Source organism: Physella acuta, unplaced genomic scaffold (genome assembly GCF_028476545.2).
Source record: "Physella acuta isolate Inbredline_101_S28 unplaced genomic scaffold, ASM2847654v3 ptg001358l, whole genome shotgun sequence".
In the NCBI taxonomy this organism is placed as follows: domain Eukaryota; kingdom Metazoa; phylum Mollusca; class Gastropoda; family Physidae; genus Physella; species Physella acuta.
Window position 1 is genome coordinate 124,190 of NW_026732873.1, and position 23,416 is coordinate 147,605.

The following is a 23,416-nucleotide window of genomic DNA, read 5'->3' on the forward strand; positions in this document are numbered from 1 at the left end:
ACTATACTACCCGTTATCATTAGATAACTCTAGGTCTCGGGGGGTCATCCATAAATGACATCACGTCTGTCACTTATCATCACAAAATAACCAGACCCCACATTCAAAAAGGCGTCACACCTCAGACGTTTTTGTCTTTTAAAAACACTGACTTCGTCTGACAACATAATCTTTTCATATGCAGAGGTCACAAAAACAGGTCAACTATACTTCACCTGCCCAGTGTCCTCCCAACTCAGACATGTTTTTATCTGTGAAAACACAGATTTTGGCTGAGCATGGGTCTGACCACACTATCTCTTCATATGCTGTCGTCACAGGTGAACTTTACACCTACCCAACACTACTTCACCTGCCTAGTGTTCCGCCAAGTCTCAGACAACATGTTTTATCTTTAGAAAAAAAGATTCCGGCCGAGCATGGCTCTGACCACACTATCCACAGCGATTTCTTTCTAAATTATTTACGAGCTCGATCAACATTTATGTATTTTTTATTTCAATTTACGAAAAAAAGTCCCCCCCCCCCCCGGAAAAAGTTGATCGCCCCTCCCCCCCCCCCTCAAATATCAAGTGCCCCCCCCCCCCCCCCCGGAGAAAAAAGCCTGGAAGAAACACTGGCGCGAATTGGCGGCTAAAATTCAGTTTCTAACATTATTGTGATGTCACACTCTCTGAACATTTAGATATTCGTGTGTTGTCATCTGAGATGTACCAATAAGAAAAAATGCTCCATTAAAACCTTTTGGTTTTGACTGTTTCATGTAGACGTTCCCTTTGATGTTTTCAACCAAACTTTTGATCGTTATTTGTTTTACCATTTCATTTTGAATGTTGTTTAACCATTCCCTTACAATCAGAGTTTCTTCCAGGCATCTCTTCGGGGGGGGGGGGGGCGAAGCCCCCCCGAAAAATTTTTACCGCCCCCCCGAACGAAATGAAATTTATATAATTTATATAGAAAATATACTTTTAACAGTGTCCGCCCCCCCCCCGAAGAAAGTTTACCGCCCCCCCGAAGATTTCAAGTGCCCCCCCGGAGAAAAAAGTCTGGAAGAAACACTGCTTACAATGCTTAAAAAACTATTTCCTTCCCTTATAAAAAAAAAACAAAAACAAGACGTCTAGTACCTCCGCGACCCGCCTACTAAAGTTTCATTAAGTGATGGTCGTCTGCCGCGCCCAAGGGGGGATCACTCACACACTTCCGCTCGTCCTCGCGGGCCGGTATGATGGAGAGGACACCACACTGGAACGAGCCGATTAGGAATTGGAACATTTCGTAAATTGACTCAAACAAGCATGCCGTACATGGAGGGTGGGTGGGGTGGGAAAACAGAGAGTACCACAGGAGTTTGGGGGTGGTTGGGACTATAGTACAGAGCATCAATCATGTTCTGGAGTCATAACGCTCCCAGAATTCACAGTCAGACACTGCTACTTCTGAGCGTTCGCTGAACAATATCTTAGAAAAAATATATTGATAATTTTTAAATTACAAATGCAAGAAAAGAAATACTTTTAAAGATGTCTAACTATCTAATTATCTAAAAATGGACTGCAAAAATGCAACATTTAAAAGTGTTGTTTAAAGGAATACTCTTGGCTAAGCGAGCCTGATTTATCCCTCCCGAACGAAATGAGCGAGGTCTATTTGTAAAATTCATATAACCTTGTAAAAGACTTTTAGAACACTGTGCACACAAGATTTTAGAGAAATATCGCTGTTTTAAGAAAAATTCAACTGCAATTTTGAGGGGGTTGTAGGCTGAGGTGTGACGTCATTTTAGGGGGGGGGGGGGTCTGGCTTTTTGTGATGATGTGTAACGGAGGGGGGAGGTAAAAAGCGTCATAAAAAGCGTGACCCCTATACACACTTCTAGATTTTTCCTTTTAGAGGGATCGTTCTCTCCCCCCCCCCCCCCCGAAAAAATTTAACCCTGGAAAAAATATCTGAAAGAAACACTGGTTATATGTGGTAATGATGGGTAAACAAGGTGCTATTTTTGTATTTCTATAACACGTTCTCGATCCCCCTCAACTATTAGCTGATTTCTTCTGAGGAGGTCCAACCGATCGCAGTATAAAGAAAAAAATGGCATTGGAATTTAAGAGTAGTTTGTTACCGTTAAGGATTAGCCACTCCTAGCAATAACCACCCCGGCCCCGCGCGGTGGGATCCACGTGCAGTGGGTTGTGGGTGGCGCTTGAGGAAGTCCAGGCTGTCATTTTGTCAGGAAATAATCAGACAAAGTAGCGTGGAATGGCCTCCCTCGTTCCCGCTAGCCCACGGCAGGGTCAGAGGTCACCTGGATTATGGATGAGCCAGCTAACTTGGATTCATACAAGACGGGAGAACTTGCTTGCGAACACGGCGCCCCACGGGAGTCGGGCAGCCGCACACGCGTAGCCCCCGGGTGTCCGGGACGCCGCCAAAAGACGGGGGTATAGGTTTTTAATGCGCGAGCGACACGCGTAAAGTGATAGCTGCGGAGTTCCCGCGGGAAACGCGCTAAGACAACACGAGCTCCGAGCGTCCGTATTTACAATGCTGAACTCTGACCCGCACTTCCCGTCTTGTTTCGCTTTCGTTATTTTTTTAATGTTGTGGTTTCAATCAAGCTGGGCATTTCACAATTGCGTTATACTTCACTTGAACCAATGGCAGTGCGTTTAGATAACCAACTTTTAAAAATAAAAAAGTGAAAAAAAAGAAACTAAACAAAATGTGAAAACGAGATATTTCAAACAAGACAAATAAACAAATAAACAATATCCATAACTTGAAAAAATAAGGCGAATGATGATGATTACACGTTAGGATAGAAAACAAGCGAAAAAGAAAAAAAACCATTGTGTTTAATCACATTACAAACGAAGCCATTTTTGAGCTGCTGATGTAATACTCAGACATTGAGTGAAATTGTGATACAGACACTATTTATACAGGCCTAGTTTAATAATTCTCTCCAGTCTGTTTGTGCATAATAATAATTCCCCCCCCCCCCTTCCTATTTCAAGATGGGTGGGGTGCATCATTAAATGACGTCATTATATTTAGGAAGACCCTCCCCGTCTCCTCATATCTTGTCAAAGCTGTAGACCTGTCATAAATATGGAGCCTACCTCAAACCTACTGACAGACAGCCAAATTTTGAGACATAGTTACCAATTGTTGTCGAGGAGATATGTTTTAAAAAGAGATTTCTGATTAGAAAAACAAGCAGATGCTTGGAGTTAAATAAAACCTTCAATTACTCGGTTGATAAAACGAAAAGTCACGAGTTCGAACCCCTAGGTAGGTAAAGAGCGATAGCCGAGGACAGCTAGGAGAGAAAACTTCAAAAATCAAACAACTGCTGCCTTTATTAATTGCTCTTTGTTGGATAATGGAGACTCATATATTTTTTTAAAATTTACAATAAGAAAGCGAATGATATGAAAAAAAATCTTAAAAATGACGTCATGAGATTTGAGCCGGTATGTACCGTCACCCCAAAACGTCACAAAACGTCAGACCCCCCTCCCCTGTTGTCACTAAACGTCATACTTCTCCTCAGCCCCCCCCCCTCTCCTCCCCTTAACCGTAGTTACGCACCGTCACCACTACCCCTCTTTCCTTAAGGAGTTTAATAAAACCTTCAGTTACTCCAGGGGTCTCCAAACTTTTCAATCCGAGGGCCGCATTAACTATCAAATTTCAGTTCGGGGGCCAGTTTCTCCCAGGCATGTCTTTGGTTTTTCTGGGCAAAGTTCCTTGGACAAAAAGATCTCCGCGGGCCGGATGAGAGGACTTCGCGGGCCGTAGTTTGGAAACCCCTGAGCCTGAGCTACTCGGTTGCTAAACCGAAAAGTCACCTTAAGGAACTGAAGTTAAACGGGTCTAATTCAAGTAACGTTTCATTTGATCAAGCTCTTACGAGATAATGCACGCATTATATTACACTAGAATATTGTAGATACACTACATAACTACATATAGATCTGGCTCATTCTTCTTTCTTTCTTAGTTGTAAGATTGGAGAGAATTTCGTCCTCCACAATTAAGTATTGACTCTTATTTCAGCCTGCAATTCTGTCTAGGTTTGCTTCGATAGGCCTCGGCTATCCAAGAGCGAACTTCAATAACATATAACACCAGTGGCGTAGGCAGGGGGGGGTTAGGGGGGTCATAACGGGAAAGTTTGAGGAGGGGTGCAATTCGAAAGTTTGAGGGGGGTGCAAATCGAAAGTTAAATCGAAAGAGTTTGAGGTGGGGGTGCAAATCGAAAGTTTGAGGGGGGGGGGGGGGTGCAAATCGAAAGTTTGTCCCCGGGTAAAAATTGGAACACCCCCCCCCCCCCCCTTGATACGATCCTGGCTACGCCACTGTATAACACTATAGAACATTTTTCTTAGACCACCCACCATATTTTATAACAACACGCCAGCTCCCACATCAGTGTTTCTTCCAGACTTTTTTCTCCGGGGGGGGGGGGGGCACTTGAAATTTTCGGGGGGGGGGGCGGTAGACTTTCTTCGGGGGCGGGGGGGCGGACACTGTTAAAAGTATATATTTTCTATATAAATTATATAAATTTCATTTCGTTCGGGGGGGGGGGGGGCGGTAAGAAACTCTGTCCCACATGTTTCCGACAAAATAACAAACGTTACTTTTTCTGATTTTCGCTAATCCAACAATGGCCACGAAAATTAAAAGGCAGGTGTGTTGATGGCTGAACAAGGGATTTACTTGATATATTGTAATATTATTAAATTGAATCATTAACACAACTCACTCTCATCTTCGTTACTGTGGGTAAAGATTCATTTGGCCGAAAAAGAAATCCGGAAGATTGTCGATATAGGGCCTAGTAAAAAATGACAATAATATGTAGGCCTATATAAACGGGTTATCATAAACATTGCTTTTTAAAATTGATTTTCTTCCATTTAACTTCAATGCATTAACATTTTAGATTTTAACCAAATTATTATTTTCCGACCAAAGGGAAGCAATCATAAAAATTATATTATGGGTTATGTACTGGGCTTTTTCACGCGCATGTTAATTTTGTAATTCGATCTAGATCTAGAAGTCAATCTGATGAGCTCATATAGACATAGACTAGAGTATATATAATTATTTAAAAGTGCTGATTTTGATTTTTCCCCAACCTTACGATGAAGTGTTTCACGGAACTTTTATTTTTAGTTAAATAGAGTTTTGTTCCGTTAGTCGAAAATATAGATTATGCTTTTTATTCCTGCAACCAAAGTTGTTTACAAAAATGGCGGCATCCGCGACTTGCAAGTAGCTGCTTGAAAGTCTTGTCCATGAACCATAGATGCATGATGCATTTATTTACTATTTTATACAGCGTTTTTTAAATAATATATAAATATAAGCATTGACGTCTTAACAATGTCGGCAAATTTGAGAAGAGACGTTGACTTCAATGGTCTATTTCGTAAATTAGGTGAGTGTCGGAGTCTCTCACTCAGGCAGTCTCAGCCGCTCAGATCAGACCTCAACTCTCCTCACTCCTCACCAGTGTTGACTGTTGATTATTGACAAGAGATAGTCACAATGCTGTGACAATCTGTTTGATAATGTATAGTCTTGACTCATGAGCAGGCAGACTGCCTGACCTGTGATAAAACTTGATAAATTTATTAAAGTTGATTAGATTTGATTGATGGAATACAATTACTAATTACTAAATTAGACTCAACTGGTAAACGGCCTTAGCAGGGGGGGGGGGCACTTATCCTATTTCAAAGACCGCTCAGGCTAACTTCATGAATGATGTAATGAGCACAAAAATACATCAGAAAGAAATTAGGCGTCAAGATTTTGTCTCTAATTCTTATAAATTACTTTAATTTCAGGGCATCCGCTGGAAGAGATTCGTGTTAGAGCCTTATCAAATATCCAGTCTAAATTGGAACATAAGCTCATTTGCTATGCCGACATTGTGCATGAAAAACAGCTATATGTTCGTCTGCTTGAGTGGTTTAACATACCAGATTGTACTCATAAAACTGAAGTTTTGAGTCTTCTAAATCAGTTGGCGCAGGTGAATTAATTTTTGTTTAACCAGTGTTTAATTTTAAAAATTATTTATTATTTCTACGTCATTAAACAGAATAAAATGCTATTTACAACTAGCTAGTCAAAATTAAGAAAATCAATTACATCTACATTAGAAATGCATACATTTTTTCTATTAGTTTAAAATTACCAAATATTGGTTAAATGAGATGTTTTGTATTTTAGCATTCCCCCGGAGCACAACTGCTGCAGGATATAGGCGGCATTGAGTTCTTGTCACAGCTGAGGTGCGACATTGAGCCCTGTCACAGACCAATCATTGATCAGATTCTAGAGAGCACCATGCACCTGCCAGATCAAGAGTCGCACGTCCATGCACCTGAGTGTATCTATCACAAGCTGAGGGACAGTGGTAATTTTAACCTCAGTTTTTAAATAATAGGGACAGTGGTAATTTTAACACCAGCTTTTTAAATAATAGGGACAGTGGTAATTTTAACAGCTTTTTAAATAATAGGGACAGTGGTAATTTCAACACCAGCTTTTAAATAATAGGGACAATAACGTCAGCTCTTTTTGATAGATTGACATTTTTTTACAAGGATTAAGAGTAATTAAGCTGTACACTTAAAACTAGTTGTAACAAAGCTGTACACTTAAAACTAGTTGTAACGGGTTCTAAAAATGAAGGTATATGATCTTCATATACATTTTAGTGTTGCTTCCTAAATAGAAGTTTTAATTTAACTATTTTATGTTTCTTTGCTCACAAAATTTAGCAGAACAAATTTTCTAGCATCTTGTTTTGATAATTTGGCCAATGTGTTTTTATTAAAGTACGTGTTTAGCTGTGACTCATTTTAACAATATCTTTGGGTTTTTTTTTTTAATTTTATATTAAACTTGCATTCTTTATTTAACATTTTCTTCATCCAGTTACATTTTAAAATACATTTTCAAAAAACCATTCAGCTCCAGGTAATTATTAATTGACATATTATTAAAATGTTCAGCTGTGTGGGGAGCAAGTACACTGACAACAGAAGACAAATCCCACATGTCAGAGTCCCTGGGCTCACGTCTGACGACCAACTTAGACAGACTGAGTCAGTACGTACCAGGTGGGCCCAGCTATTTCACAAACGGCGCTACCCAGAGGGTCCCCCCTCAACACAGGGAGGAGAATGTGGGGACAGAACAAAGTTTATTCAACACGAAGGGTGAGTTCAGTATTTTAATGAAAATTAAAACTACACAAGAAAGCAACTTAAATTTGACTTTGAGTTAATCATTATTGTATTGTTTCTACTGTTGCAGATTACAATGCAAATATCTTTCGTTTGTCAACATTTCCTTGGTTACCGTTGACAGGAATAGATCAGCAAGTCATAACATCAACCAACAAGTGAGTTGAAATGCTGATCATTTTATCACAGTGCTGTTAAATGATTTTGGTTTCAAACATTAGAACTGAAGGCACTTAAAATTTGTACTGACGGAAAGATATGTCATTAACAAAAGTTGGGCAGAAACATTTTATTCTTTATATTTTGTAAATATTATATAGTTATCAATCTAATATGTAAATATTTCTAGATTTTTTCAAACAGTTATAATTATCAATGTATTATCTCCCCTTATAATCTACGCTTTGTTCCAGCTCGCTCCAAACCAAGGATTCTGCCATGCTCATTGGGGCTTGTGAGTTTTTGGCTGATGTCGTCTTCCAAGATTTTCCTGCAGAACTTTTTCTTCAGAGGCCAGGCATTCTTAAAGTAAATATATCATGTCAATAATAATTAATAGTTTTACTGTAATGATAAATAGCCAACTCAACACTCATACATCATAAATTATAATGCAGTCTCTTATAAAACTAATATCTAAATGAAGCACTTTCAAAATATGTAGATGTTTCCCAGAAAGATTATATTTTTGAAATTTATTTTATAGGTAGGTGTCTCTTAAATCCGTATATAAAGTAAATATTTTTTACTTCTGTATACGCTTTAATCCATACATGATTTTTGAACTAATTTTTACAAAAATTGTTTCCGCAGAACCTTCTCTCCCTGCTGTCTTTACCTACTGCATCAAGCCAGCCAGTTGTGACACAGTCATGCCAAACTCTCACCATATTTATCAAATGTCTGCAGGCTCGGATACGCTATTTCCAAGATTCCTCCATGTACATATCTAAACATGGTAAGAAACAACTGTTTAATATTTTTTCACTTTAAAATAATGGTGGTTCGTTTAATACTGATGTATAAATTTCTTGTTTATTTTATGAAAATAAAGCCAATATTTTGACCTAGCATTTAAAGAATTTTGCTGCAAATTCCTTTACATTGGGTATTTTGTAAATTTGATACAAAACTGAGTAAATTCATATATATATATAAAGGATAATTGCAGAATAATTTCTAGTTTATTTTATGAAAATAAAACAAATACTTTGACCAAGCATTTAAAAAAAAAATCTGCTGCAAATTCCTTTACATATAAATTCCTTTATAAATTTGATACAAATTAGATATAAAAAGATAATAGCAGAATAATCATTCCTAGCATTTAAAAAAATTTAGCTGTAAATTTCTTTGTTTCAAATGTATTATTAAGATAAAGAACTGATGAACCTTTTCAGATTTCACCTCCAGCAACTCAACCATTTCCTCGTCCTCCAGTAGTCGTGGGGACGGCCCTCTCTTGCCCCAGGGTCAGCAGTTCAGTTGGTGTGACCGGCGGCATAGAGGGGATGGACAGGATGGTGACAGCTCCTCTTCAGCAAGCGGGTCTGTCATTTTTTTTTCAACAAAAATATTTTTCTCTCTAAATCTCTCTCACTTATTCACACATAAATAGTATCTAGCACGAATGCTCTCAAGCAGGCTTCAGCAAGAAGATGTTTCCTCTCACGCTTCATCAAACTATTTATACAACTATTCTAATACTAAATGACCCTTACCACAAATACTCCATGACCAAATGACCAATAGTACAACTAACTATTCTAAGATTAAATGGATCCACCTAGCTCTGAATGGTACCTGACTCGATTGGAGGAAAGTTAAGGCAATAATTCTCTGCATATGGATATTAACACTCAGACATTACCCCACACGTGACTACTACCCACACTATCACTTTATTTACAGGGGTTAAAGAATAAGATGAACTCTATCTACCCCCCACCTGTCCTGAAGGGAGGGGGGGGGTGGTTTACCACACCAAACTTATATCAAATGCTCTGTGTTCTGATGAGTCCATATGACAAGGCCAATTTTTGCATGTCAAATCTCGTCATTTGCAGTGGTTGTATAACATCATGCACATCACAGATCAACATCTCTCTTCCCAGAGCTTCCAGTGTTGTCCCTGACCCAGACACTGACCTTGACCTGGAGGAAGGGACACGCCTGCAGCACCAACAGCTGACCCTGCCCCAGTTCTGTGTGGCCTTGCTGCAGAGGATCCTGCCGCAGTTGAAGACAGATGATGAGGCCCTGGGTGTGAGGCTGCTGGAGCTTCTGGCGGAGGTTGTCACAGTTCTCTCTTCTGTGCTGGACGCAAGCTTCTGGGCTGATGATGAGAGCTCAGCTAAAGATATGGTCAGTTTTATGCTTTGATTTACTTCACCTTGTGTTTTATTTTATTCTTCTATTAGAAGATTTTTTTTTTAAGTGTTAAAATTTTATTTTTTATTTTAACAAATATTTTATTAATCAAAGTTTCAAAATTAAAAATAATTTTTACTATATATTTTTTATTGCTAAATATTTATTTTATATAATTCTGTTTTGAATAATTGGACCAAGTGTTTTATTTTGACTTAACAGTTTTTGTAGTTTATTTGAATTTGAAAAAAAAAATAGATCTGTTAGTAAGAATAAAATGATGTATTTTAAAACTTGAAGAAGGAAGATTTGTTTTATCTCAAAACTTTTGTAGATCAAGTGTTAAGATAATTCCCAACTATAATTAAATGTCCATTTTTATTTTAAACTAATCAGAGTAATAGGAGATTAAGGCCATCTTGCCACTCTTGCTTGTCTGATATGGATATTTTTAAGAATTTTGTTTTTAAACCAATAAAGTTGTTGTGTTGAAATATCACTTGTTGTAGTATTTAATACTTAATGTGACATTAACCATGAGTTGGATACCTGTAATATAACTATTGAAGAGAACAGGGATGTCTTGGGAAAGCTGCAAATTCAATAGCTGGGGACTGGACAAAATGGACTGGTATGGCTGAGGCTGTATGCTCCACAAGGAGTAAAGAGGATTAAGTCACATAAGTCAAGTCAATATAAGTATTTGGTTTGTTTCAGGTGGACAGGCTGACAGATTGCATGGAGGTGATGGCGGAGCTGATGGAGTCTCACCACCACCACCACACCCAGTCACTGCCTGCTGATGCCAGAAGTTTGAGCAGGGAAGACCTGGCTACTCACAGGGTCCTGTTCATGGGTCTGGTGACCGTCGTCACCAAATTTTTGACCATGATTCCTCTAGAAAAGGTGTGTACAACAACTTTTTTTTTGTTGTGTCATGTAAAATGAAACATTGCTGTGCCATAGAAAATAGTTTTATGTTTGTGAATTCATGTATGTATTGTACGTTAAATTAACTACTGTAAAACAAAATACCTTTTCATACCTATATCTTTAGAGTAGATACAGTAGAGTTTCTGTTTCTTTGACCCCAGTATATGTAGAGGTTGTGTGTTCATCACTGCATCCAACTATTTTACTTTCCCCAACTAGAGTAAGGTATCCATCAGAGCTGGGTGGACTCAGTGGATATCCTATGGATTTGAGCCTTTGAAAAGCATTGATTTTTTTGTATGTCCTCATGTGCTCTACCACCTGACCATGCCATCCCATTGTGTTTTACCTAATTGGAGTTAATTTCTCTTTCTATTCAGTTCAACTTTATATAACTGTTTTAGTTTTTTTTTTTAATTTAAACAGTAGGCTCTATTTGAAGTATAAATGTTTTTGAACAGATGGACAGAGTCCTTCCAGAAAAGCTCAAGTCCTGCTTGTACACAATCATTTACGACGAGCCTCTTGCTGTGGTGTATCCTCGATGTCGAGCTGTCTGTTTAACCATTGGCCAGACCCTGGGCCTGTCTGTACCACTGGACTATCAGCATGCTGTGGATATCTGTCACTCAATGGCCAACACCTGTTTGTTTTGTTTACAAGTGGAGGATAAACAGGTTCGGGTTTGTTTGTTTTTTAAATTTTATCTTAGATGTTTGACGCAAGAATTAATATTACTGTTTTAAAGTAAATAAAATAACATACCTTTTAACTAAAATAATTAATTTTAAAACAATGAAGTCCCCTCATCAAATTTTGTTTTTTTAATGAGATCCTAGTCAGCTCATGCAAACTATGCAATTTAGAATATGCAAACTATTCAATTCAAAATAGATTTAAAATTGCTTAGCTTTATTATCCTTGTAACATAAACAACACTGTAGTGAAGGCATACTTAATTAGTTACATAGGTATATTACATGTGAATGTATTTTACAATTCATTTAAAATTTTAAATGATTTTTAATTAAAGAATTTTAAATTGTTGAATAATTTAAAGAAGAAACACACTTAGAATTGGTTTGGAAAACGGATACAATATTAGTGGTATCTTATGATTCTCCAAAATTAAGTACATAATATTTTATTGTTTTGAAGCTAACATTATTTTTGTTCAAATTTGCTAGCGTCCTACATCCGAATTGGCCAGATTGGCTTGTGATGGGATCCGCAGTCTGAACTATCATCTGTACTTCCCATTTGTGTCCAAGTTTGTCAAGTTTATTTCTACGATGTAAGCTTTTTTTAACTTTTACTTTAAGAGATAAGGAGCCTCTTAAAGAGCCAGCTTGAACTAGATTTACTTTTTTAACAGGATTTTTGCAAATTCTAAAAATGTAAAAAAAAAATATTGAATATAGATGATATATTTTATTTCTCCAATATCAATGTTAACTTTTGTTACTATGTTTTGTTTTTTAAGCAAGCTGACAGAAATAATTGTCTACATTTGGCTTAGTTATTAACACTTTTAAAAATATTGTGCTAAACACATCTTTGTGACTGCTAAAAGAAGAGTGCCTTTGTCACCAGTTGCAGCAGTAAAAAAACAGACCAAGGTGTCATCACCCAATGTACTGGTGTTTTACTTCAACTAATGTCCTATCCTGTAGATTCTGTTAGGGAAGTGTGTTACGCAACCATCCTGGATACTATCAAGGTCAGCTTAATTTTTTTTTTTTTAGTTTTTAGTTTTAGAATAAATTATCACATGTTCACACTCCAAATTTTTACATCATGGTTTACTGTCATTTTTCATAATGTAATTACAAAGTTTAAAATTTATACTGTAAGAGACATGACAAATTATTGTTCTGTTAAAAAATGGATGTTTTTTTAAACTACCAAGTCCAATAATCTATTCTAGAGTTGCCTTCAAGTGAGCTATGCTGTGATGCCAGAGTCTAAAGCAAGTTTCCAGGCCAAATTTATAATGAACCCCGACATCCTCTATGAACTGGTTTCTTTTGGATTATCTGACACACTGGAAAAGGTCATTTCATAATTAACTGGATTTACCGTACTATAATACTAAGATTTTTAAAAATTGCTTGTATAAATTGGGTTTAGAAACATTTAAATATTTTTTTGTGCTTCATTATTTAACTGTTTTTACATTCCTTTAAATAAATTTTGTTAATTTTTTTATTGTGTTCATTATTAAAATTCAATTAATTTTTATTTAATTAAGTTATTATTATTATAATCATTTAAAAGTCAAAAACTTAATTCCGCTTAATGTTATTGTAATATGCAATCAAGGTATTTAAATGAAAAATGTTTTGTCTGATAACTGTTGTCATGTGACCAGGTTCGGACGTCCTCTTGTGAGACCCTCCACCGTCTGCTCCAGTCCCAGCTGCTGATGTCTGAAGGTCTGTGGCAGGAGTTCATCTTGTCACTGACCAAATCCCTGCCAGTTTTACAGGTCAGCTCTTGTAGTTCTAGTCTAGTTAACCAGATAGACATGGCTTGCTAAATGTAGTTTACATTGTACTTTAAGGCTAGTATTATTCTTGGTTTATTAAATGTAGTTTACACTTAAACTTTGATTGGTCTGAATAATGCCAAACTTTTTATTTGTTCCAGTCCTACACTGACCAGAGTACATCATTAGGACGTGGTCTGTGGTACATGCTGGACCCCACCACCACCACACTTAAACTTTGATTGGTCTGAATAATGCCAAACTTTTTATTTGTTCCAGTCCTACACTGACCAGAGTACATCATTAGGACGTGGTCTGTGGTACATGCTTGACCCCACCACCACCACACTTAAACTTTGATTGGTCTGAATAATGGCAAACTTTTTATTTGTTCCAGTCCTACACTGACCAGAGTACATCATTAGGACGTGGTACATGCTTGACCCCACCACCATCACACTTAAACTTTGATTGGTCTGAATAATGGCAAACTTTTTATTTGTTCCAGTCCTACACTGACCAGAGTACATCATTAGGACGTGGTCTGTGGTACATGCTTGACCCCACCACCACCACACTTAAACTTTGATTGGTCTGAATAATGGCAAACTTTTTATTTGTTCCAGTCCTACACTGACCAGAGTACATCATTAGGACGTGGTCTGTGGTACATGCTTGACCCCACCACCACCACACTTAAACTTTGATTGGTCTGAATAATGCCAAACTTTTTATTTGTTCCAGTCCTACACTGACCAGAGTACATCATTAGGACGTGGTCTGTGGTACATGCTTGACCCCACCACCACCACACTTAAACTTTGACTGGTCTGAATAATGCCAAACTTTTTATTTGTTCTAGTCCTACACTGACCAGAGTACATCATTAGGACGTGGTCTGTGGTACATGCTTGACCCCACCACCACCACACTTAAACTTTGACTGGTCTGAATAATGCCAAACTTTTTATTTGTTCTAGTCCTACACTGACCAGAGTACATCATTAGGACGTGGTCTGTGGTACATGCTTGACCCCACCACCACCACACTTAAACTTTGACTGGTCTGAATAATGCCAAACTTTTTATTTGTTCCAGTCCTACACTGACCAGAGTACATCACTAGGTCGTGGTCTGTGGTACATGCTGGACCCCACTACCACCACACACAACCTCTCCCTTCTTGACAAGCTGCGAGGGGTTCTACGCCTCTTCTTCCTGGCTGACAAGAAGTTAGTAAAAACCTAATAACAAGTTGAATCAGACATTTTGACATCTATAATCTCTTTTCTAATTTAGGCTGTTAAAATTTTAGTGATACTATGGTAAATAAATATGTTCATGTATTAGTGTAGACCAGATCAATTTTTGTTCATTAAGATTTTTTACTTTTAATAAATTATCAACATACAACACGATAGAATTGTATTAGTTGGCTACAGAAAAAAAGTAAAGTTTAAAATATGTCGATTTATTACTGTCTATTAGACTTTTATCTTTCTACTCAAAAATATTTGTAAAGAAGACATTAGATTTGAATTTTAAAAGAATATAAAATCTATTGCTCATTATGTAAATGGCAAATTTATCAAATTAGTCCTGGATTTGGGATGTTTTGAAATCATCTTTGTTTTCAAGTAAAAAAAAAAAACTGATGGGTTTGGCCATGTTGGACTAGTAGAGTAGCAAATTGGCAGCATGGGTTGAAATTTTCAGATGTATCCTGTTGTTTATTAAATGAATTAACCTAAGGAAACTGCTGCTTGATTTTAAACTTTTAAATTTGATTATGTACAGATACAAATATTTTAAAAAACAAAACTTTCAGACTGAGGCTGGAGGCTGCCAAACATCTGAAGTGGTTTTTGTGTAACGAGCAGAATGTGGAGAACAAACTACCCAGTGCTTTTGACCTTGACCCTTCCAGCTTGTCATGTGACCTTGTGACACTGACCACCCAGCTGGTGGAGGAGGACACCAGCAGATCTGTATTTAAGGTCAGTTTTTGTCACCACTGATGGACCAGTGATCCTCAGGCCTTTAGACATTCATTAATGGTTCTGTGGTTGATGGTTCTGAATCGTTTTGACTTTGACCAATGGTCCTAAATTCTTTAGGCTTTGACCAGTGGTCCTAAATTCTTTAGACTTTAATCAATGGTCCTAAATTCTTTAGACTTTTACCAATGGTCCTAAATTCTTTAGACTTTTACCAATGGTCCTAAATTCTTTAGACTTTAATCAATGGTCCTAAATTCTTTAGACTTTTACCAATGGTCCTAAATTCTTTAGACTTTAATCAATGGTCCTAAATTCTTTAGACTTTTACCAATGGTCCTAAATTCTTTAGACTTTTACCAATGGTATTAAATTCTTTAGACTTTAATCAATGGTCCTAAATTCTTTAGACTTTTACCAATGGTCCTAAATTCTTTAGACTTTAATCAATGGTCCTAAATTCTTTAGACTTTTACCAATGGTCCTAAATTCTTTAGACTTTTACCAATGGTCCTAAATTCTTTAGACTTTAACCAATGGTCCCAAATTCTTTAGACTTTTACCAATGGTCCTAAATTCTTTAGACTTTAACCAATGGTCCTAAATTCTTTAGACTTTTACCAATGGTCCTAAATTCTTTAGACTTTTACCAATGGTCCTAAATTCTTTAGACTTTAATCAATGGTCCTAAATTCTTTAGACTTTTACCAATGGTCCTAAATTCTTTAGACTTTAATCAATGGTCCTAAATTCTTTAGACTTTTACCAATGGTCCTAAATTCTTTAGACTTTTACCAATGGTCCTAAATTCTTTAGACTTTAATCAATGGTCCTAAATTCTTTAGACTTTTTACCAATGGTCCTAAATTCTTTAGACTTTTACCAATGGTCCTAAATTCTTTAGACTTTTACCAATGGTCCTAAATTCTTTAGACTTTAACCAATGGTCCTAAATTCTTTAGACTTTAATCAATGGTCCTAAATTCTTTAGACTTTTACCAATGGTCCTAAATTCTTTAGACTTTTACCAATGGTCCTAAATTCTTTAGACTTTAATCAATGGTCCTAAATTCTTTAGACTTTTTACCAATGGTCCTAAATTCTTTAGACTTTAATCAATGGTCCTAAATTCTTTAGACTTTTACCAATGGTCCTAAATTCTTTAGACTTTTACCAATGGTCCTAAATTCTTTAGACTTTAACCAATGGTCCTAAATTCTTTAGACTTTTACCAATGGTCCTAAATTCTTTAGACTTTGACCAATGGTCCTAAATTCTTTAGACTTTGACCAATGGTCCTAAATTCTTTAGACTTTGACCAATGGTCCTAAATTCTTTAGACTTTGACCAGTGGTCCTAAATTCTTTAGACTTTGACCAATGGTCCTAAATTCTTTAGACTTTGACCAATGGTCCTAAATTCTTTAGACTTTGACCAATGGTCCTAAATTCTTTAGACTTTGACCAGTGGTCCTAAATTCTTTAGACTTTGACCAATGGTCCTAAATTCTTTAGACTTTGACCAATGGTCCTAAATTCTTTAGACTTTGACCAGTGGTCCTAAATTCTTTAGACTTTAATCAATGTTCCTAAATTCTTTAGACTTTTACCAATGGTCCTAAATTCTTTAGACTTTAACCAATGGTCCTAAATTCTTTAGACTTTAACCAATAGTCCTAAATTCTTTAGACTTTGACCAATGGTCCTAAATTCTTTAGGCTTTGACCAGTGGTCCTAAATTCTTTAGACTTTAATCAATGTTCCTAAATTCTTTAGACTTTGACCAATGGTCCTAAATTCTTTAGGCTTTGACCAGTGGTCCTAAATTCTTTAGACTTTAATCAATGGTCCTGAATTCTTTAGACTTTAACCAATGGTCCTAAATTCTTTAGACTTTGACCAGTGGTCCTAAATTCTTTAGACTTTGACCAATGATTCTTGACCTTTTAAACTCCGACCAAAGTTTTATAATTGTTGTTTCACAAACCTCAATCAACTACTTTATAGGACTTAAACTACTTTACTCTTTAACTATATTCTCACTCATTATTGATAATGATAATAATTCTCCTGATTCTTACTGTAAACTGATTTTATTTAATCTGGTATTGCTCTTAAAAGCTTTACAGCCATGATTTTTGTTTTTAGTTTAATGATCTTTCTGATTCATGGTTATCATAGACCAAAATTAACTCATGCATGCATAATTTTTAAAAAAAACCCCGTCATTTCATGAATAGGAGGAGGGCATGGTTCAAGTGTATGACATCTTTACCTCTGACCCAGTTGACCCAGGGGTCAAAAAGTCTGCAGGTGACCAACTGGCCATCATGATGAAAGGTAATTTTATATAACAAATGTACAGTGTTAAACTGTGTAAGATATTGTGGTAATGAAAATGTGGAAGTTAAGTATTTTGAGAATTAAAATGGTGAAGTTAAATATATTGTGATAATGATAATGTGGAAGTTAAATATTGTGAGAATTAAAATGTGGAAGTTAAATATTGTGAGAATTAAAATGTGGAAGTTAAATATTGTGAGAATTAAAATGTCGAAGTTAAATATTGTGAGAATTAAAATGTGGAAGTTAAATATTGTGAGAATTAAAATGTGGAAGTTAAATATTGTGAGAATTGAAATGTGGAATGTGAATGCTTGTAGTCAATAATTGGGTCTATTTCATTTTTTTTTAAATCTTTCCAGATCCTTATTTACATGCCAAGTTTAAATCAAAAGGTGGGGCAGAGATGGTGTGTTCTATAATCCAACAGGCAGTGAACAAGGTGGACACTGAGTCCAAGAAGGTGGGGGTCATGCTCTCTTTCTTTTTTATAGTTCTATTTTCTATCAGAGATGTTCTGAAATTTGGGACAAAACAAAAAAATAAATAGGTGCATCATTTCAGTTGGTTAGTTGTTTTTAAATTTTGGTTTTTGTTATTTTGGCTGCTCTTTGCTGTCTAGTGCTCTACCGCTAGACCACACCATCCCATTTATGTGCTGATAAATGTGTTAAATTCTTCTTCAAGAACATGTGTAACATATCTGTCCCCAGGACTTGACCCCCTACCTGCCAGCATGCCTGTCTATCCTGCGCTGCCTGACCCACCATGATTACTCACTCCGCCACAGCCTGGCTAGAGACAGTGACCTCTACTATGCTTTAATCAGAGGTAACTTTCATAGCACTGAGACCAAAGACTTCATCATCTTTTCCTGTTGTGCCAAGGACGCATGGGGCAGATGAAGTAGAGTTCATCTGTTTCAATGACCTCTACAAGGGGATAGTATGGTCAGCACTATGCTCAGCTGCCTTGTTTTCACTAACCGTACTCAGGTACTTATTAGAGCTGGGTGGACTCAGGGAAGTCCCAGACTACAGCCCAGGATCTGAACTTGAGACTTGGCGAAATTTTTGTAACAGTATTCAATAGATAGTATAGTGACCCATGCTTTTCTTTTTAGTTATTTAAATATTAGTTCCTATTTTTAAAAAAATCATTTATTTTCTTATTTTTAGTGCATAATTATGTAAAAGTTTGTCATTAAAACCTCTTTTATTTAATTTTTTTAATACAATAGTATTTCATGACTAAAAACAACAGGGCACCAAATGAATGCAATGTGCTTTGTGATGTGGTTGTCAAAAATGAATTGTGTAGGCTAGGAGACAGAGAGAGAGTGTGTGTGTGATAGTGCCCTCCCCTTGAAAGTTGTGTGCTAGGGAGCGGAAGTGTGGGAACACGAGAGTGTGTGGAGGAATGTTGTATTTTTTGTAATAGCATGTAAAAAAAAGTACTTTATATAGGAAATTTTCATTAGTTCATAAAAAATTTAAGTATCCAATTTAATCAATTTTGATGTCACATTACATTGTCATCGGATCTTGACCCACATGCCAAGTTTCAAAGAAATTGCTCTGTTTGAAGTCGACGAAATTTTGCTTGCTAGTTTTGATCCATGCCTAAAGTCCAATGCACGACTAAAGAGCGATGAAGCAAAGTAAAAGAAAAGCTTGTAAAAAAAAGGATTCAAAAGAAAAATTTTGCCTTTTTTCAGTTTCCCTCCTTCATCCCAAACAAGATTCCATCAAGATGGATGTGTCACATATTTTAACTCTCCTGCTCTTTGATGAGGTCTCTAAGTTTGATGTTGGGTGAGTAGCTCAAACATTTTCATGCACTAATTGCTAAAATAGAGTGGCTGAAATTTTAGAATACACTCAACTATCATTTTAGCATAAACTAAAAGAATTTAAAGGATTACTTTATAACATTATTATATTTTATAACTTTTAAATTTATTAAGATATTTACACATAAAAGAATATAGTATAACAAAAAAGCTGATTTTAATTTGAAAACTTCTTGGTTTTGGAATTGAGGTTAGCTTACATTTTTTGTCACAATATTACCTAATCTTGTAAACCCCAATTAGGATTTTTTTTTAAAGCATCTTTTTGAATACATCAAATCAGCAAGAGAAATATTTATAAGACATTCAGTGTTGTATTTTTTGCTGTAGTTTACCTTTATCCTGCCAATCTTCCTCCAGGTTTGGGGAGTCTCAGGTTCCTGGCACCAAGTTCAGTCTACCTGCCCAGGTGATTCAAAGGTTAGCTTAAAAGATATAACCATTTAGAAAAAAGTACTTATCTAAATCAGCTTGGGATTTTTCACCACATTTTTTTTCACTTACAAAAATGTAAACAAAATGTTACTTATCATTGCTCTTTGTCGGACTAAAGTCTATGGAAAAAAATCCAAATAGAAAAGCAGGCTGTAATTGGATTCAATGGCCTTTATGGTGTATAGTTGACACATTATACGTAATACTTAATTGTGTTTTAGGAAATTTCATCCAACATTACAATTAAGAATGAAAAAGAAGTTACTTATCCTAATTTATTATGTTTAAAAAGTTTTTTATATATTAAAATAATTTTTGTGTTGTTTTTTTCTGTAACAAATCATTTAACAAAGACGTGCTAACAATGTCTCAGGTACCGCCTGCCATTCCTGCCCCAAAGTCACCACACCTACAGCCCCAGCAGTCTGACACTGCCAGATGACAGCAGTGACATCATGACGACCAGGGGACCAAAGGAAATGATGAAGGTTGCCTGGAATGTGGCCTGGCACGGTGGCCTTGACCCACTTGTTGATTCCTTCGGTACACAGCTCTTTACTGAGACAAATAAGGAGTGAGTACACATGTCAGGCTTTGTATTTACCTGTTATGATCACCTGTGTCTAGTACTGTATTCACCTGTGTCTATTTACCTGTTATGATCACCTGTGTCAAGAACTGGAAAGTAAAGTTCCCTATTTGAACCTCATGGTCCATGGGGCAGATGAAGTAGAGTTCATCTGTTTTACTGTCCTCTGCATTTGAAGGGATAATGTGGTTAGCATTATGCCCAGCCGCCTTTACTTTCCCTAACGTGAGTTAGATACCCATCAGAGCTTAGTCAACTCTGGAACATTCTACTGGCTACTGCTATATTGTAGCCATGTGCTTTATTCCCAGCTTCAGCCCCGCCCTGACCCTAACCCCAGTAGAGCAGGTGGTGCTGGAGACCTCCAACATCCAATGGCTGCTCAGGTCGAGGGTGGAGTCTATCAGACAAGCCACCTCCCACCAGGCGGTGACCTCAGCCATCAACCATATGATGTCCTACACAGCCATCTTCAAGATTCCAGCCCTCAGCAACTTCTTCACTGGGCAGGATTGGTTCTCAGTGCTAGACAAGTAATTTTTTTAAACACATTGTTTGTTCTGTTAAAATATTGGATTAGTTTTGTGATAACTTCATTATTTTTTTTAGATTTGTTCTCAGTTCCAGCCAAGTAAACTTTTATAACATTGTTTGTTCTGTTAAAATTTTATTTTTATATAAGAAACAAATAATAGAAATATCATAAAGAGCAAGAAAAACCTGCATTCAAAGATGACAATCCACTAAAAATATTAATATAATTTGAGTCTCGTTCTCTTCAAAAAATGTTTATTTCTAAATCTCAAAGTTGATTGTCATCTGATGTTCGTTTTTTTTTAAAAACAATGATGTGACTAATTATAAATTTTAATGTAGCCACCATGCCTGCTAAAATTTTTGTGTGTGACAGTTTAAAAAACTTCTGCCCCAGGTTCCTGACTGTCACGCCCACCTCCAGCTCAGACCAGTCCCTCCTCCTGCATGTCCTAAAGTTCATTAGCTCCGTCCTACCATTTCCTAAAGGACAAAGTCCTGTGCTGACTTGGCTCCTGGACAAACTCTACTGTCCATCTGGTCCACTGATTAGTTTGTTAAGTCAGTCAGTGGCTGCTGAGCAGGGGACCATTCACAGGTAGATTAAAAAGTAGAATTTTGTTTCAGATTTAATTAAAATTATTTTATGTTGAGCGGAGTACCATTCACAGGTAGATTAAAATTATAATTTTGTTTCACATTTAATTAAAAAAATTTTATGTTGAGTAGATTAATAAGTAGAAATTTATTGAATTTTAATTGAATTTGTTTTTAGCAAGGAAACATTCACAAGTATATTAAAAACTAGAATTGTATATTAAAATTTAATAAAATTATTTTATGTTGAGCAGGTAGATTAGAATATAAAATTTTATTTACGATTAATGGACGTTTCAGAGGTAAATTTCAAAATTATTTTTTTTGAGGATTTGATGTTACATCTTGCAAAAAAATGGGAATCTGGAAGTAACCCTGCATAACAAATGCTGCAGTTATAATCTTTATCACCTAATCAAAAAGTAAAGAAAAAATAAAAATAAATAACCAAAAAATTATATATAAAATGTTTAAATAACTAGTGCAGTTTATTAGGTAAATAAATAGACTTGATAGAGATGGACAAAATTTTACCTTCATTTTCATGATTCTCATTGAGTTCTCTGTAGCATTACAGTGTAGTTTTGTGTAACAATACTAAGCTGTGCTAATATCTCATGTCACAGAGCACTGACCAAGGTACTCCTGCAGTATGTCACCACCATCAACCTTTCACTGCCCTACCAGCTTCAACAGAGGTGAACACCCCTTTTTTGGTTAATAGAACTTTGGTCTGTATTCTCAAAGTGTTTCTGATAAAAGTAAAGTTTCCGTATCAAACCTGGCGGTCTATAGGGCAAGTGAAGTAGAGTTCTCTTGCTTCTGTGACCTCGGCATATGAAGAGATAGTGTGGTCAGCATTATGCCAAGCTGCCTTTACTTTCCCTAACGTGAGTTAGGTACCCATCAGAGTTGGGTGGTGGACTCAAGGACGGTCTTCTGACTTGAACCCGGATTCGAACTCGAGACTTACGGGTTAGCAGTCCAGCTCTCTACCGCTAGACCACTCCGTCCCTGTTTCTGATAACCTGTAAGAAATCTGCTAAGTACAAGTCCTTGGCTATATATTTTAGCATTTTTACTTTATCTACACAGGTACAAGTCTGTGCGGATGAGAGGTGATCTGGTGCGCACCTTACAGCGCGGTCTCAATGTTACAGATGCTCCTCACTTTTACAACCTGGCATCACTGGAGGGCACACTGACCTGCCTTCTGCACATCACTGCCAGGTTCTGTTTCCTGTTGTTTTACTTGGATTGGAATAAATATTGTTAATTATCTCAAAATTATAACAATTTTATAAAATAAATACAGGCTAAGAACTGTTTCTGTTTAATGTTTAGTTTTACTTGGATTTAAAACATTTTAAATTATTTTTTAAACGTATTTTACAAAATATTTTATTATAAGTGGTGGAAATAAAATGTATCAATGGTGTTTTAATTTTAAAAATAAATTTTCATTAATTACGACATACTATAATTAAAAAGTTAATTGAAAGTTTATTATCTCATTAGGCCAGGATGGAGTGCTGAAACATCTGACTGCGAGGCTCTGGTGTTATGTAACCAGCTGCTCAAAAATTTGTTGGAGGTAAATGAGATATGGTTAAAGAGATAGGGGGTCAGGTCAAAAGCTTGGGTTTTGAAGGTCATTACTACAATGGATGGGTCTTTAGGGTTGGGTCATGGGCAAGGTTATAAGGTTAAGTCACAAGGGTAATTCATAAGGGTCAGGTTTTAAACTTGGATGGTTCAGATAATAAGGTGTGGATCACAATGCTAGGTCATAGAGGTCAGTTCCTAAGCTTTGGGTCAGGGATCAGTTAATAAGTTGTGGGTCATAAGGGTCATGTCAAGAGCTTTGAGTCACAGGGGTCAGACCATAAGGTGTGGGTCATGGGTTAAGTCCTAAGGGTCAGGTCATAGGTTTTGGATTATGGATCAGGTCGTAAGGTATGGGGCATGTCAAAAGCTTTGGGTCACAGGGGTCAGAACA

General features: G+C 36.5%; 1 protein-coding gene across 1 annotated transcript in view; it reads left to right on the forward strand.

Annotated features, from left to right (window-relative positions):
* Positions 1 to 5,270: 5,270 nt before the first annotated feature.
* Positions 5,271 to 23,416, forward strand: part of LOC131927008 (rotatin) — a 37,892-nt gene continuing 19,746 nt past the window's right edge. The window contains exons 1-28 of the mRNA XM_059282658.1: positions 5,271 to 5,458; positions 5,871 to 6,058; positions 6,259 to 6,445; positions 7,047 to 7,253; positions 7,351 to 7,438; positions 7,694 to 7,808; positions 8,094 to 8,238; positions 8,681 to 8,828; positions 9,395 to 9,644; positions 10,368 to 10,556; positions 11,045 to 11,260; positions 11,771 to 11,877; positions 12,177 to 12,303; positions 12,511 to 12,636; positions 12,955 to 13,071; positions 14,170 to 14,303; positions 14,900 to 15,068; positions 17,308 to 17,407; positions 17,773 to 17,873; positions 18,124 to 18,241; positions 19,128 to 19,224; positions 19,623 to 19,682; positions 20,071 to 20,271; positions 20,598 to 20,819; positions 21,218 to 21,418; positions 22,044 to 22,115; positions 22,513 to 22,647; positions 22,936 to 23,011. Of these exons, the coding sequence (XP_059138641.1) occupies positions 5,404 to 5,458; positions 5,871 to 6,058; positions 6,259 to 6,445; positions 7,047 to 7,253; positions 7,351 to 7,438; positions 7,694 to 7,808; positions 8,094 to 8,238; positions 8,681 to 8,828; positions 9,395 to 9,644; positions 10,368 to 10,556; positions 11,045 to 11,260; positions 11,771 to 11,877; positions 12,177 to 12,303; positions 12,511 to 12,636; positions 12,955 to 13,071; positions 14,170 to 14,303; positions 14,900 to 15,068; positions 17,308 to 17,407; positions 17,773 to 17,873; positions 18,124 to 18,241; positions 19,128 to 19,224; positions 19,623 to 19,682; positions 20,071 to 20,271; positions 20,598 to 20,819; positions 21,218 to 21,418; positions 22,044 to 22,115; positions 22,513 to 22,647; positions 22,936 to 23,011 (3,951 nt within the window). The 5' untranslated portion in view covers positions 5,271 to 5,403. The remainder of the gene's footprint in view (positions 5,459 to 5,870; positions 6,059 to 6,258; positions 6,446 to 7,046; positions 7,254 to 7,350; positions 7,439 to 7,693; positions 7,809 to 8,093; positions 8,239 to 8,680; positions 8,829 to 9,394; positions 9,645 to 10,367; positions 10,557 to 11,044; positions 11,261 to 11,770; positions 11,878 to 12,176; positions 12,304 to 12,510; positions 12,637 to 12,954; positions 13,072 to 14,169; positions 14,304 to 14,899; positions 15,069 to 17,307; positions 17,408 to 17,772; positions 17,874 to 18,123; positions 18,242 to 19,127; positions 19,225 to 19,622; positions 19,683 to 20,070; positions 20,272 to 20,597; positions 20,820 to 21,217; positions 21,419 to 22,043; positions 22,116 to 22,512; positions 22,648 to 22,935; positions 23,012 to 23,416) is intronic.